This window comes from Oncorhynchus clarkii, chromosome 5 (assembly GCF_045791955.1).
Source record: "Oncorhynchus clarkii lewisi isolate Uvic-CL-2024 chromosome 5, UVic_Ocla_1.0, whole genome shotgun sequence".
Taxonomy (NCBI): domain Eukaryota; kingdom Metazoa; phylum Chordata; class Actinopteri; order Salmoniformes; family Salmonidae; genus Oncorhynchus; species Oncorhynchus clarkii.
The window spans coordinates 7,955,649-7,968,053 of NC_092151.1; the positions used below are offsets into that span (position 1 = coordinate 7,955,649).

Below are 12,405 nucleotides of genomic sequence, written 5' to 3' on the forward strand. Positions count from 1 at the left end.
TGGTCTAGGCCCTGTCTCTTGACTATAAAATAAAGGTCTAGGCCCTGTCCCTTGGTCTAGGCCCTGTCTCTTGACTGTAATATAAAGGTCTAGGCCCTGTCTCTTGATCTAGGCCCTGTCTCTTGACTGTAATATAAAGGTCTAGGCCCTGTCTCTTGACTGTAATATAAAGGTCTAGGCCCTGTCTCTTGACTGTAATATAAAGGTCTAGGCCCTGTCTCTTGACTGTAATATAAAGGTCTAGGCCCTGTCTCTTGGTCTAGGCCCTGTCTCTTGGTCTAGGCCCTGTCTCCTGACTGTAATATAAAGGTCTAGGCCCTGTCTCTTGGTCTAGGCACTGTCTCCTGACTGTAATATAAAGGTCTAGGCCCTGTCTCCTGACTGTAATATAAAGGTCTAGGCCCTGTCCCTTGGTCTAGGCCCTGTCTCTTGACTGTAATATAAAGGTCTAGGCCCTGTCCCTTGACTGTAATATAAAGGTCTAGGCCCTGTCTCTTGACTGTAATATAAAGGTCTAGGCCCTGTCTCTTGACTGTAATATAAAGGTCTAGGCCCTGTCCATTGGTCTAGGCCCTGTCTCTTGACTATAAAATAAAGGTCTAGGCCCTGTCCATTGACTGTAATATAAAGGTCTAGGCCCTGTCTCCTGACTGTAATATAAAGGTCTAGGCCCTGTCCCTTGGTCTAGGCCCTGTCTCTTGACTGTAATATAAAGGTCTAGGCCCTGTCCCTTGGTCTAGGCCCTGTCCCTTGACTGTAATATAAAGGTCTAGGCCCTGTCTCTTGACTGTAATATAAAGGTCTAGGCCCTTTCTCTTGACTGTAATATAAAGGTCTAGGCCCTGTGCCTTGGTCTAGGCCCTGTCTCTTGACTGTAATATAAAGGTCTAGGCCCTGTCTCTTGACTGTAATATAAAGGACTAGGCCCTGTCTCTTGACTATAAAATAAAGGTCTAGGCCCTGTCCCTTGGTCTAGGCCCTGTCTCTTGACTATAAAATAAAGGTCTAGGCCCTGTCCCTTGACTGTAATATAAAGGTATAGGCCCTGTCCCTTGACTGTAATATAAAGGTCTAGGCCCTGTCTCTTGACTGTAATATAAAGGTCTAGGCCCTGTCCCTTGACTGTAATATAAAGGTCTAGGCCCTGTCTCTTGACTGTAATATAAAGGTCTAGGCCCTGTCTCTTGACTGTAATATAAAGGTCTAGGCCCTGTCCCTTGACTGTAATATAAAGATCTAGGCCCTGTCTCTTGACTGTAATATAAAGATCTAGGCCCTGTCCCTTGGTCTAGGCCCTGTCCCTTGACTGTAATATAAAGGTCTAGGCCCTGTCTCTTGACTGTAATATAAAGGTCTAGGCCCTGTCTCTTGACTGTAATATAAAGATCTAGGCCCTGTCTCTTGGTCTAGGCCCTGTCCCTTGACTGTAATATAAAGGTCTAGGCCCTGTCTCCTGACTGTAATATAAAGGTCTAGGCCCTGTCTCTTGGTCTAGGCACTGTCTCCTGACTGTAATATCAAGGTCTAGGCCCTGTCTCCTAACTATAATATAAAGGCCTAGGCCCTGTCTCTTGACTGTAATATAAAGGTCTAGGCCCTGTCCCTTGACTGTAATATAAAGGTCTAGGCCCTGTCCCTTGGTCTAGGCCCTGTCCCTTGACTGTAATATAAAGGTCTAGGCCCTGTCTCTTGACTGTAATATAAAGGTCTAGGCCCTGTCCCTTCACTATAATATAAAGGTCTAGGCCATGTCCCTTGGTCTAGGCCCTGTCTCCTGACTGTAATATAAAGGTCTAGGCCCTGTCCCTTGACTGTAATATAAAGGTCTAGGCCCTGTCCCTTGGTCTAGGCCCTGTCCCTTGACTGTAATATAAAGGTCTAGGCCCTGTCTCCTGACTGTAATATAAAGGTCTAGGCCCTGTCCCTTGACTGTAATATAAAGGTCTAGGCCCTGTCCCTTGGTCTAGGCCCTGTCCCTTGACTGTAATATAAAAGTCTAGGCCCTGTCTCCTAACTATAATATAAAGGTCTAGGCCCTGTCCCTTGACTGTAATATAAAGGTCTAGGCCCTGTCCCTTGGTCTAGGCCCTGTCCCTTGACTGTAATATAAAGGTCTAGGCCCTGTCTTTTGACTGTAATATAAAGGTCTAGGCCCTGTCCCTTGACTGTAATATAAAGGTCTAGGCCCTGTCTCCTAACTATAATATAAAGGCCTAGGCCCTGTCTCTTGACTGTAATATAAAGGTCTAGGCCCTGTCCCTTGGTCTAGGCCCTGTCCCTTGACTGTAATATAAAGGTCTAGGCCCTGTCCCTTGACTGTAATATAAAGGTCTAGGCCCTGTCTCTTGACTGTAATATAAAGGTCTAGGCCCTGTCCCTTGGTCTAGGCCCTGTCTCCTGACTGTAATATAAAGGTCTAGGCCCTGTCTCTTGACTGTAATATAAAGGTCTAGACCCTGTCCCTTGACTGTAATATAAAGGTCTAGGCCCTGTCCCTTGACTGTAATATAAAGGTCTAGGCCCTGTCTCCTGACTGTAATATAAAGGTCTAGGCCCTGTCTCTTGACTGTAATATAAAGGTCTAGGCCCTGTCCCTTGGTCTAGGCCCTGTCCCTTGACTGTAATATAAAGGTCTAGGCCCTGTCTCCTAACTATAATATAAAGGCCTAGGCCCTGTCTCTTGACTGTAATATAAAGGTCTAGGCCCTGTCTCTTGACTATAAAATAAAGGTCTAGGCCCTGTCCCTTGGTCTAGGCCCTGTCTCTTGACTGTAATATAAAGGTCTAGGCCCTGTCCCTTGGTCTAGGCCCTGTCTCTTGACTATAAAATAAAGGTCTAGGCCCTGTCCCTTGGTCTAGGCCCTGTCTCTTGACTGTAATATAAAGGTCTAGGCCCTGTCTCTTGATCTAGGCCCTGTCTCTTGACTGTAATATAAAGGTCTAGGCCCTGTCTCTTGACTGTAATATAAAGGTCTAGGCCCTGTCTCTTGACTGTAATATAAAGGTCTAGGCCCTGTCTCTTGACTGTAATATAAAGGTCTAGGCCCTGTCTCTTGGTCTAGGCCCTGTCTCTTGGTCTAGGCCCTGTCTCCTGACTGTAATATAAAGGTCTAGACCCTGTCTCTTGGTCTAGGCACTGTCTCCTGACTGTAATATAAAGGTCTAGGCCCTGTCCCTTGACTGTAATATAAAGGTCTAGGCCCTGTCTCTTGACTGTAATATAAAGGTCTAGGCCCTGTCCCTTGGTCTAGGCCCTGTCTCTTGACTGTAATATAAAGGTCTAGGCCCTGTCTCTTGACTGTAATATAAAGGTCTAGGCCCTGTCCCTTGGTCTAGGCCCTGTCTCTTGACTATAAAATAAAGGTCTAGGCCCTGTCCCTTGACTGTAATATAAAGGTCTAGGCCCTGTCTCCTGACTGTAATATAAAGGTCTAGGCCCTGTCCCTTGGTCTAGGCCCTGTCTCTTGACTGTAATATAAAGGCCTAGGCCCTGTCTCTTGACTGTAATATAAAGGTCTAGGCCCTGTCCCTTGGTCTAGGCCCTGTCCCTTGACTGTAATATAAAGGTCTAGGCCCTGTCTCTTGACTGTAATATAAAGGTCTAGGCCCTGTCTCTTGACTGTAATATAAAGGTCTAGGCCCTGTGCCTTGGTCTAGGCCCTGTCTCTTGACTGTAATATAAAGGTCTAGGCCCTGTCTCTTGACTGTAATATAAAGGTCTAGGCCCTGTCCATTGGTCTAGGCCCTGTCTCTTGACTATAAAATAAAGGTCTAGGCCCTGTCCATTGACTGTAATATAAAGGTCTAGGCCCTGTCTCCTGACTGTAATATAAAGGTCTAGGCCCTGTCCCTTGGTCTAGGCCCTGTCTCTTGACTGTAATATAAAGGTCTAGGCCCTGTCCCTTGGTCTAGGCCCTGTCCCTTGACTGTAATATAAAGGTCTAGGCCCTGTCTCTTGACTGTAATATAAAGGTCTAGGCCCTTTCTCTTGACTGTAATATAAAGGTCTAGGCCCTGTGCCTTGGTCTAGGCCCTGTCTCTTGACTGTAATATAAAGGTCTAGGCCCTGTCTCTTGACTGTAATATAAAGGACTAGGCCCTGTCTCTTGACTATAAAATAAAGGTCTAGGCCCTGTCCCTTGGTCTAGGCCCTGTCTCTTGACTATAAAATAAAGGTCTAGGCCCTGTCCCTTGACTGTAATATAAAGGTATAGGCCCTGTCCCTTGACTGTAATATAAAGGTCTAGGCCCTGTCTCTTGACCGTAATATAAAGGTCTAGGCCCTGTCCCTTGACTGTAATATAAAGGTCTAGGCCCTGTCTCTTGACTGTAATATAAAGGTCTAGGCCCTGTCTCTGTCTCTTGACTGTAATATAAAGGTCTAGGCCCTGTCCCTTGACTGTAATATAAAGATCTAGGCCCTGTCTCTTGACTGTAATATAAAGATCTAGGCCCTGTCCCTTGGTCTAGGCCCTGTCCCTTGACTGTAATATAAAGGTCTAGGCCCTGTCTCTTGACTGTAATATAAAGGTCTAGGCCCTGTCTCTTGACTGTAATATAAAGATCTAGGCCCTGTCTCTTGGTCTAGGCCCTGTCCCTTGACTGTAATATAAAGGTCTAGGCCCTGTCTCCTGACTGTAATATAAAGGTCTAGGCCCTGTCTCTTGGTCTAGGCACTGTCTCCTGACTGTAATATCAAGGTCTAGGCCCTGTCTCCTAACTATAATATAAAGGCCTAGGCCCTGTCTCTTGACTGTAATATAAAGGTCTAGGCCCTGTCCCTTGACTGTAATATAAAGGTCTAGGCCCTGTCCCTTGGTCTAGGCCCTGTCCCTTGACTGTAATATAAAGGTCTAGGCCCTGTCTCTTGACTGTAATATAAAGGTCTAGGCCCTGTCCCTTCACTATAATATAAAGGTCTAGGCCATGTCCCTTGGTCTAGGCCCTGTCTCCTGACTGTAATATAAAGGTCTAGGCCCTGTCCCTTGACTGTAATATAAAGGTCTAGGCCCTGTCCCTTGGTCTAGGCCCTGTCCCTTGACTGTAATATAAAGGTCTAGGCCCTGTCTCCTGACTGTAATATAAAGGTCTAGGCCCTGTCCCTTGACTGTAATATAAAGGTCTAGGCCCTGTCCCTTGGTCTAGGCCCTGTCCCTTGACTGTAATATAAAAGTCTAGGCCCTGTCTCCTAACTATAATATAAAGGTCTAGGCCCTGTCCCTTGACTGTAATATAAAGGTCTAGGCCCTGTCCCTTGGTCTAGGCCCTGTCCCTTGACTGTAATATAAAGGTCTAGGCCCTGTCTTTTGACTGTAATATAAAGGTCTAGGCCCTGTCCCTTGACTGTAATATAAAGGTCTAGGCCCTGTCTCCTAACTATAATATAAAGGCCTAGGCCCTGTCTCTTGACTGTAATATAAAGGTCTAGGCCCTGTCCCTTGGTCTAGGCCCTGTCCCTTGACTGTAATATAAAGGTCTAGGCCCTGTCTCTTGACTGTAATATAAAGGTCTAGGCCCTGTCTCTTGACTGTAATATAAAGGTCTAGGCCCTGTCCCTTGGTCTAGGCCCTGTCTCCTGACTGTAATATAAAGGTCTAGGCCCTGTCTCTTGACTGTAATATAAAGGTCTAGACCCTGTCCCTTGACTGTAATATAAAGGTCTAGGCCCTGTCCCTTGACTGTAATATAAAGGTCTAGGCCCTGTCTCCTGACTGTAATATAAAGGTCTAGGCCCTGTCTCTTGACTGTAATATAAAGGTCTAGGCCCTGTCCCTTGGTCTAGGCCCTGTCCCTTGACTGTAATATAAAGGTCTAGGCCCTGTCTCCTAACTATAATATAAAGGCCTAGGCCCTGTCTCTTGACTGTAATATAAAGGTCTAGGCCCTGTCTCTTGACTATAAAATAAAGGTCTAGGCCCTGTCCCTTGGTCTAGGCCCTGTCTCTTGACTATAAAATAAAGGTCTAGGCCCTGTCCCTTGGTCTAGGCCCTGTCTCTTGACTGTAATATAAAGGTCTAGGCCCTGTCTCTTGATCTAGGCCCTGTCTCTTGACTGTAATATAAAGGTCTAGGCCCTGTCTCTTGACTGTAATATAAAGGTCTAGGCCCTGTCTCTTGACTGTAATATAAAGGTCTAGGCCCTGTCTCTTGACTGTAATATAAAGGTCTAGGCCCTGTCTCTTGGTCTAGGCCCTGTCTCTTGGTCTAGGCCCTGTCTCCTGACTGTAATATAAAGGTCTAGACCCTGTCTCTTGGTCTAGGCACTGTCTCCTGACTGTAATATAAAGGTCTAGGCCCTGTCCCTTGACTGTAATATAAAGGTCTAGGCCCTGTCTCTTGACTGTAATATAAAGGTCTAGGCCCTGTCCCTTGGTCTAGGCCCTGTCTCTTGACTGTAATATAAAGGTCTAGGCCCTGTCTCTTGACTGTAATATAAAGGTCTAGGCCCTGTCCCTTGGTCTAGGCCCTGTCTCTTGACTATAAAATAAAGGTCTAGGCCCTGTCCCTTGACTGTAATATAAAGGTCTAGGCCCTGTCTCCTGACTGTAATATAAAGGTCTAGGCCCTGTCCCTTGGTCTAGGCCCTGTCTCTTGACTGTAATATAAAGGCCTAGGCCCTGTCTCTTGACTGTAATATAAAGGTCTAGGCCCTGTCCCTTGGTCTAGGCCCTGTCCCTTGACTGTAATATAAAGGTCTAGGCCCTGTCTCTTGACTGTAATATAAAGGTCTAGGCCCTGTCTCTTGACTGTAATATAAAGGTCTAGGCCCTGTGCCTTGGTCTAGGCCCTGTCTCTTGACTGTAAAATAAAGGTCTAGGCCCTGTCCCTTGGTCTAGGCCCTGTCTCTTGACTATAAAATAAAGGTCTAGGCCCTGTCCCTTGACTGTAATATAAAAGTCTAGGCCCTGTCCCTTGACTGTAATATAAAGGTCTAGGCCCTGTCTCTTGACTGTAATATAAAGGTCTAGGCCCTGTCCCTTGGTCTAGGCCCTGTCTCTTGACTGTAATATAAAGGTCTAGGCCCTGTCCCTTGACTGTAATATAAAGGTCTAGGCCCTGTCTCTTGACTGTAATATAAAGGTCTAGGCCCTGTCCCTTGGTCTAGGCCCTGTCTCTTGACTGTAATATAAAGGTCTAGGCCCTGTCTCTTGACTGTAATATAAAGGTCTAGGCCCTGTCCCTTGACTGTAATATAAAGGTCTAGTCCCTGTCTCCTGACTGTAATATAAAGGCGAGCCTTATCCCAACTGTGGGAACAATGATTTTACAGTCTCTTGGTTTGTGTAAATTCCTTGTTTTACTGTCTTGAATTTCACGTCCTCTTCCTCCTTGTGTTGCAGGTCATGCAATATTCAAGCTCACATACCTCAGTAACCACGACTACAAGCCCTTGTACTTTGAGTGTGATGCTGCTACTGTCAATGAGATCGTGCTTAAGGTGAGTAATAGGGAGGTTCCATGTGCCTTTTGCCTCCATATCACATGGAAATATGTTGTTTTAGCAACCACTTCCTCTACTTTACAAAGTCAGGTCTGCAGGGTACAAGTCACTATTGACAGATATTGACGGTTCGACTATATTATTATGCAGTCTCCCACATATACCCGTAGGGCTAAAAAACCTAATTGTATGCGCACTCAGAGATGCAAATATGAAATATCCTATTAAAAATGTAGATTAAGGCCGTGAGGCATTTTTACCACATCGGCGTATGATAATTCAACTGTAACCATTAAAATACGGAAGATAATGATACTCTCTTTAATTAGCATTAATGATGATTAATTTACTTTTAAGGACCTTTCTGTAATAAGTCTTGAAAGTGGGGCATGGGAAAGCATCTCCTGAAGGCCAGGCCAGGTGAGGTGAATGTTGAAGGCCAGGGCAGGTGAGGTGAATGTTGAAGGCCAGGGCAGGTGAGGTGAATGTTGAAGGCCAGGGCAGGTGAGGTGAATGTTGAAGGCCAGGGCAGGTGAGGTGAATGTTGAAGGCCAGGCCAGGTGAGGTGAATGTTGAAGGCCAGGCCAGGTGGGGTGAATATTGAAGGCCAGGCCAGGTGAGGTGAATGTTGAAGGCCAGGCCAGGTGAGGTGAAGGTTGAAGGCCATGCCAGGTGAGGTGAATGTTGAAGGCCATGCCAGGTGAGGTGAATGTTGAAGGCCATGCCAGGTGAGGTGAATGTTGAAGGTCAGGGCAGGTGAGGTGAATGTTGAAGGCCAGGGCAGGTGAGGTGAATGTTGAAGGCCAGGGCAGGTGAGGTAAATGTTGAAGGCCAGGGCAGGTGAGGTGAATGTTGAAGGCCAGGGCAGGTGAGGTGAATGTTGAAGGCCAGGGCAGGTGAGGTGAAGGTTGAAGGGCAGGTGAGGTGAAGGTTGAAGGCCAGGGCAGGTGAGGTGAATGTTAAAGGGCAGGTGAGGTGGGGTGAATATTGAAGGCCAGGCCAGGTGAGGTGAATGTTGAAGGCCAGGCCAGGTGAGGTGAAGGTTGAAGGCCATGCCAGGTGAGGTGAATGTTGAAGGCCATGCCAGGTGAGGTGAATGTTGAAGGCCATGCCAGGTGAGGTGAATGTTGAAGGTCAGGGCAGGTGAGGTGAATGTTGAAGGCCAGGGCAGGTGAGGTGAATGTTGAAGGCCAGGGCAGGTGAGGTAAATGTTGAAGGCCAGGGCAGGTGAGGTGAATGTTGAAGGCCAGGGCAGGTGAGGTGAAGGTTGAAGGGCAGGTGAGGTGAAGGTTGAAGGCCAGGGCAGGTGAGGTGAATGTTAAAGGGCAGGTGAGGTGGGGTGAAGGTTGAAGACCAGAGAAGGTAGGGTGAAATTGCAGGTAATTGCGAGGACTCTAGTCCCCTACTCTCAGGGGACAGGGCTTTAAGTAGCGTGTCATCCCCGTGGAGGCATGTCAACCGGGGTTGGCAGGTGTGACCCATGAGTGTCCTTATCCTGATGATTCCATCTTGAAATCTCAGTGGGCCCGGAGTTGACCCCTGGAGTATTCCTCTTGAGCGTGACCACACATTGCAGGGAATAATGCTTTCATTACTACAAGCCAATGTGGCTTGGGGGGGTCGAAAAAGAAAGGCAATATATTTATAAATATATTTATACCTCCGTATAAAGCAGATGAGAGGAAAGGACATTAGAAACAAACATGTTACTTTAAAAAATTAAATAAATAGTTACGATGTATTTCCAGCAACAATATTTCTCTTGAGTATTTGAATGTTCACCTGATCCAAACTCATACCTCTCATCTGTCTCGTTTGAGTCGGCCCCCTCACTTCCCGTCATCATAAAAGCTGTAGTCACACACACACACACACACACACACACACACACACACACACACACACACACACACACACACACACACACACATCACAGCTGTGCCCTTGAGGCACATTATAACCAAACACCAGACCATATAAAAAAAAAACCTGAGTGTGAATGTTTTGGTCAAAGCCCAGGGTTTCCATGTGAATGCCAAGGATTTTACTAGCCATGAAATTATTGACAGCATGTTTATGCCATTACCCATAAAACAGCATGGATGAGGAGGATCCCACAGGGCGTGGTAATTCCGCCTTTAAAACTCGTTTTTTTAAGTATCCCTTCTCTCTTTAAGGCCAAAAGGCTTAACTTTTTATATCTCAGGTCTAGGCATTAAACCTCCGTTAAAATGATCAACGTTATCATCACCTCCGCCGTCCCTGCTCTTGAGTCTGCCTTTTATGAGCTGTCCATGTTTCTCCTTAAAGTAGCATGTGTTCCCATTTAGTGACATCTACTGGATGTAACGAGACATGAGTGTGTCATTCTGACTGTCTGTCATCTGGTTTCCCATGCCCCTTGAAAAAGCAATTATGTCCTGCTATTGGATTTTTTAATGGTTTTATTAATTGTGACTAGTTGAAATTTCAACACCAAATATGTTTTTTTTCTTCTGTGTCACAAATAACCAGTTGTACTATGTAGCGTAGTCTACATATTTTGATCGAAACACTTCCCACAATCCCTTTGTTTTATCATTCTCAGGTGAACTACATCCTGGAGTCTCGGGCCAGCACGTCGCGGGCGGACTACTTTGCCCAGAAGCAGCGTAAACTGAGCCGGCGCACCAGTTTCAGCTTCCAGAAGGAGAAGAAGTAGAGGAGAGACCCTGGAGCCACTGTCTAAACCCTGGGACCACTGTCTAGACCCTGGGACCACTGTCTAGACCCTGGAGCCACTGTCTAGACCCTGGAGCCACTGTCTAGACCCTGGAGCCACTGTCTAGACCCTGGAGCCACTGTCTAGACCCTGGAGCCACTGTCTAGACCCTGGGACCACTGTCTAGACCCTGGGACCACTGTCTAGACCCTGGGACCACTGTCTAGACCCTGGGACCACTGTCTAGACCCTGGGACCACTGTCTAGACCCTGGGACCACTGTCTAGACCCTGGGACCACTGTCTAGACCCTGGAGCCACTGTCTAGACCCTGGAGCTACTGTCTAGACCCTGGGGCCACTGTCTAGACCCTGGAGCCACTGTCTAGACCCTGGAGCCACTGTCTAGACCCTGGAGCCACTGTCTAGACCCTGGAGCCACTGTCTAGATCCTGGAGCCACTGTCTAGATCCTGGAGCCACTGTCTAGACCCTGGAGCCACTGTCTAGACCCTGGGACCACTGTCTATACCCTGGAACCACTGTCTGAAGCCCGGACCGTGGAGCCACTGACTTCACTCTCACAGCAGAGGGCCAAGGGAGAGAGTGAAGAGCGTCACAGTCAGAGATATAATACGAGTGAGGGATGATGAGAAATAAAAAGAGAGGGAGATCAAGGCCGCAGGAAGATGTTTTTTCGTTCTCTGCTCATACAGTGTAAAGGCCTAGTTCACTAATTTTGAAAAATATATATTTTATTTAGATTCATCAGGGGGTGCTGTAGCACCCTCGACACCCTTACTTCTCGCAGCTATGAGGGAGATGCGTCTTGATCCTAGATAATTAAAGAGCTGCCTCCTAAACTCCTAAATGTCTTCACAAAAGGTTCTCCACTCGTCAGCCATATCAGATCTAAAGTTCTCCGACTGACCTTTGCCCTTTTAGGAATGCTTAGACATAGAAAACAAGAACAAGGCGGGACTCTGAAGGAGATGAAGGAATGCAACCCCCCCCCCCCCTGTTATTGTCAATCCCATGAACTCAGGATGGATCAGAGGACCACGGTGTTGCTTTAACACCAGTGTCAATCAACGAAACCTTGTTCCATCCACCGCCTACAAATCAATTCTTCATTTGAGAGTTGAATGCATATACCGATGGCTCGAGTGAAAACCGAAGCCATCAGGACAATGAAAATACTAAATCCCCCTGCTTCTGCTCTTCTCTACGTATGAAGATGTAAACTTAATCAGTCTTATGTTGTACATTGGTATGTAAAGGGAACATCCTTACATTTTTATTTGTATATAGATAACGATTACATTCAGGGGTTAATTAAATGATATGATGAAACCTGCTTTGGCCATAGTACATTCAGTGCCTAAAACCTTTAAAATAGTGGCTCACTACCAATCAATGCCAGTTCTGCTGAGGTGCTGTGAGGGTTTTTAAAAACACAAGCAAGACGAGTACATAAAGGAAGGCATTTTCCATACTTTCGAGTCTGAAAGAAAACTCTCAAAACTACTTATTGTGAACAAAGGTAGCAAGGGGTTAGGAAGGGGTACGACCTGACAGATTTTTATGATTTAAAAAAAAAAAAAAAAAAAAAAAAAAAAATGTAATTATTACCTGTACTTTTTACTGTGATCTATACAATAATGTTTTTCTTCATTGTATCTATGGACTGTAAAATAATGAATGAAGCACTGTCTGTTGAACAGATCATGTTTGTTCAGACTGTCCCGATGGGAGGCACATAAAGAATGTATTACTTTTTACAGCATTTTGTTGATGTTGTTAATACAATGACATTATATAAATTCTGCTCATATGTTGCCTTTTGTCGTCTTTCTCTCCTTTTTTTTTATAAACGCGTTTCTTATAGTGTCATCTGCAACAGAACAGCTTGAAGTGCCTCTGGGATACGTTCAGAAGACACAAAGCAGTGCAACGTCTGCTGACAGAAGTGTATAGCAGAGCTTTCCACACATTCTAAATTCAAACGCAATACAACTTGAATGATCCACGAGGCACAATTCGGGCATGTAGTGTAAACATCAGATCTCACCAGTGCAGGGTATAAAAAAATATCACATGGGGTGGAAGAAAGGAGACTTCCCACCATACACTGGAGTTGTTGTGTGGCAAGCTTCAAGTTGTCTTCTCAACATATTCAGTCCCAACCATCGTAAAGCAAACCACAAATCTGTCCCTTTTTCTGGGAGGCTTATGTGGAGGATGGAGCCAGGTGTGGTGTCGGGCTT

The 12,405-nt window shown here is 46.0% G+C and overlaps 1 protein-coding gene across 1 annotated transcript in view; it reads left to right on the forward strand.

Annotated features, from left to right (window-relative positions):
* LOC139408286 (MAPK associated protein 1) overlaps positions 1-11,975 on the forward strand; it is a 174,192-nt gene extending 162,217 nt beyond the window's left edge. Inside the window, exons 11-12 of the mRNA XM_071151996.1 lie at positions 7,340-7,437; positions 10,028-11,975. Of these exons, the coding sequence (XP_071008097.1) occupies positions 7,340-7,437; positions 10,028-10,141 (212 nt within the window). The 3' untranslated portion in view covers positions 10,142-11,975. The remainder of the gene's footprint in view (positions 1-7,339; positions 7,438-10,027) is intronic.
* The last annotated feature ends 430 nt before the right edge of the window (positions 11,976-12,405 follow it).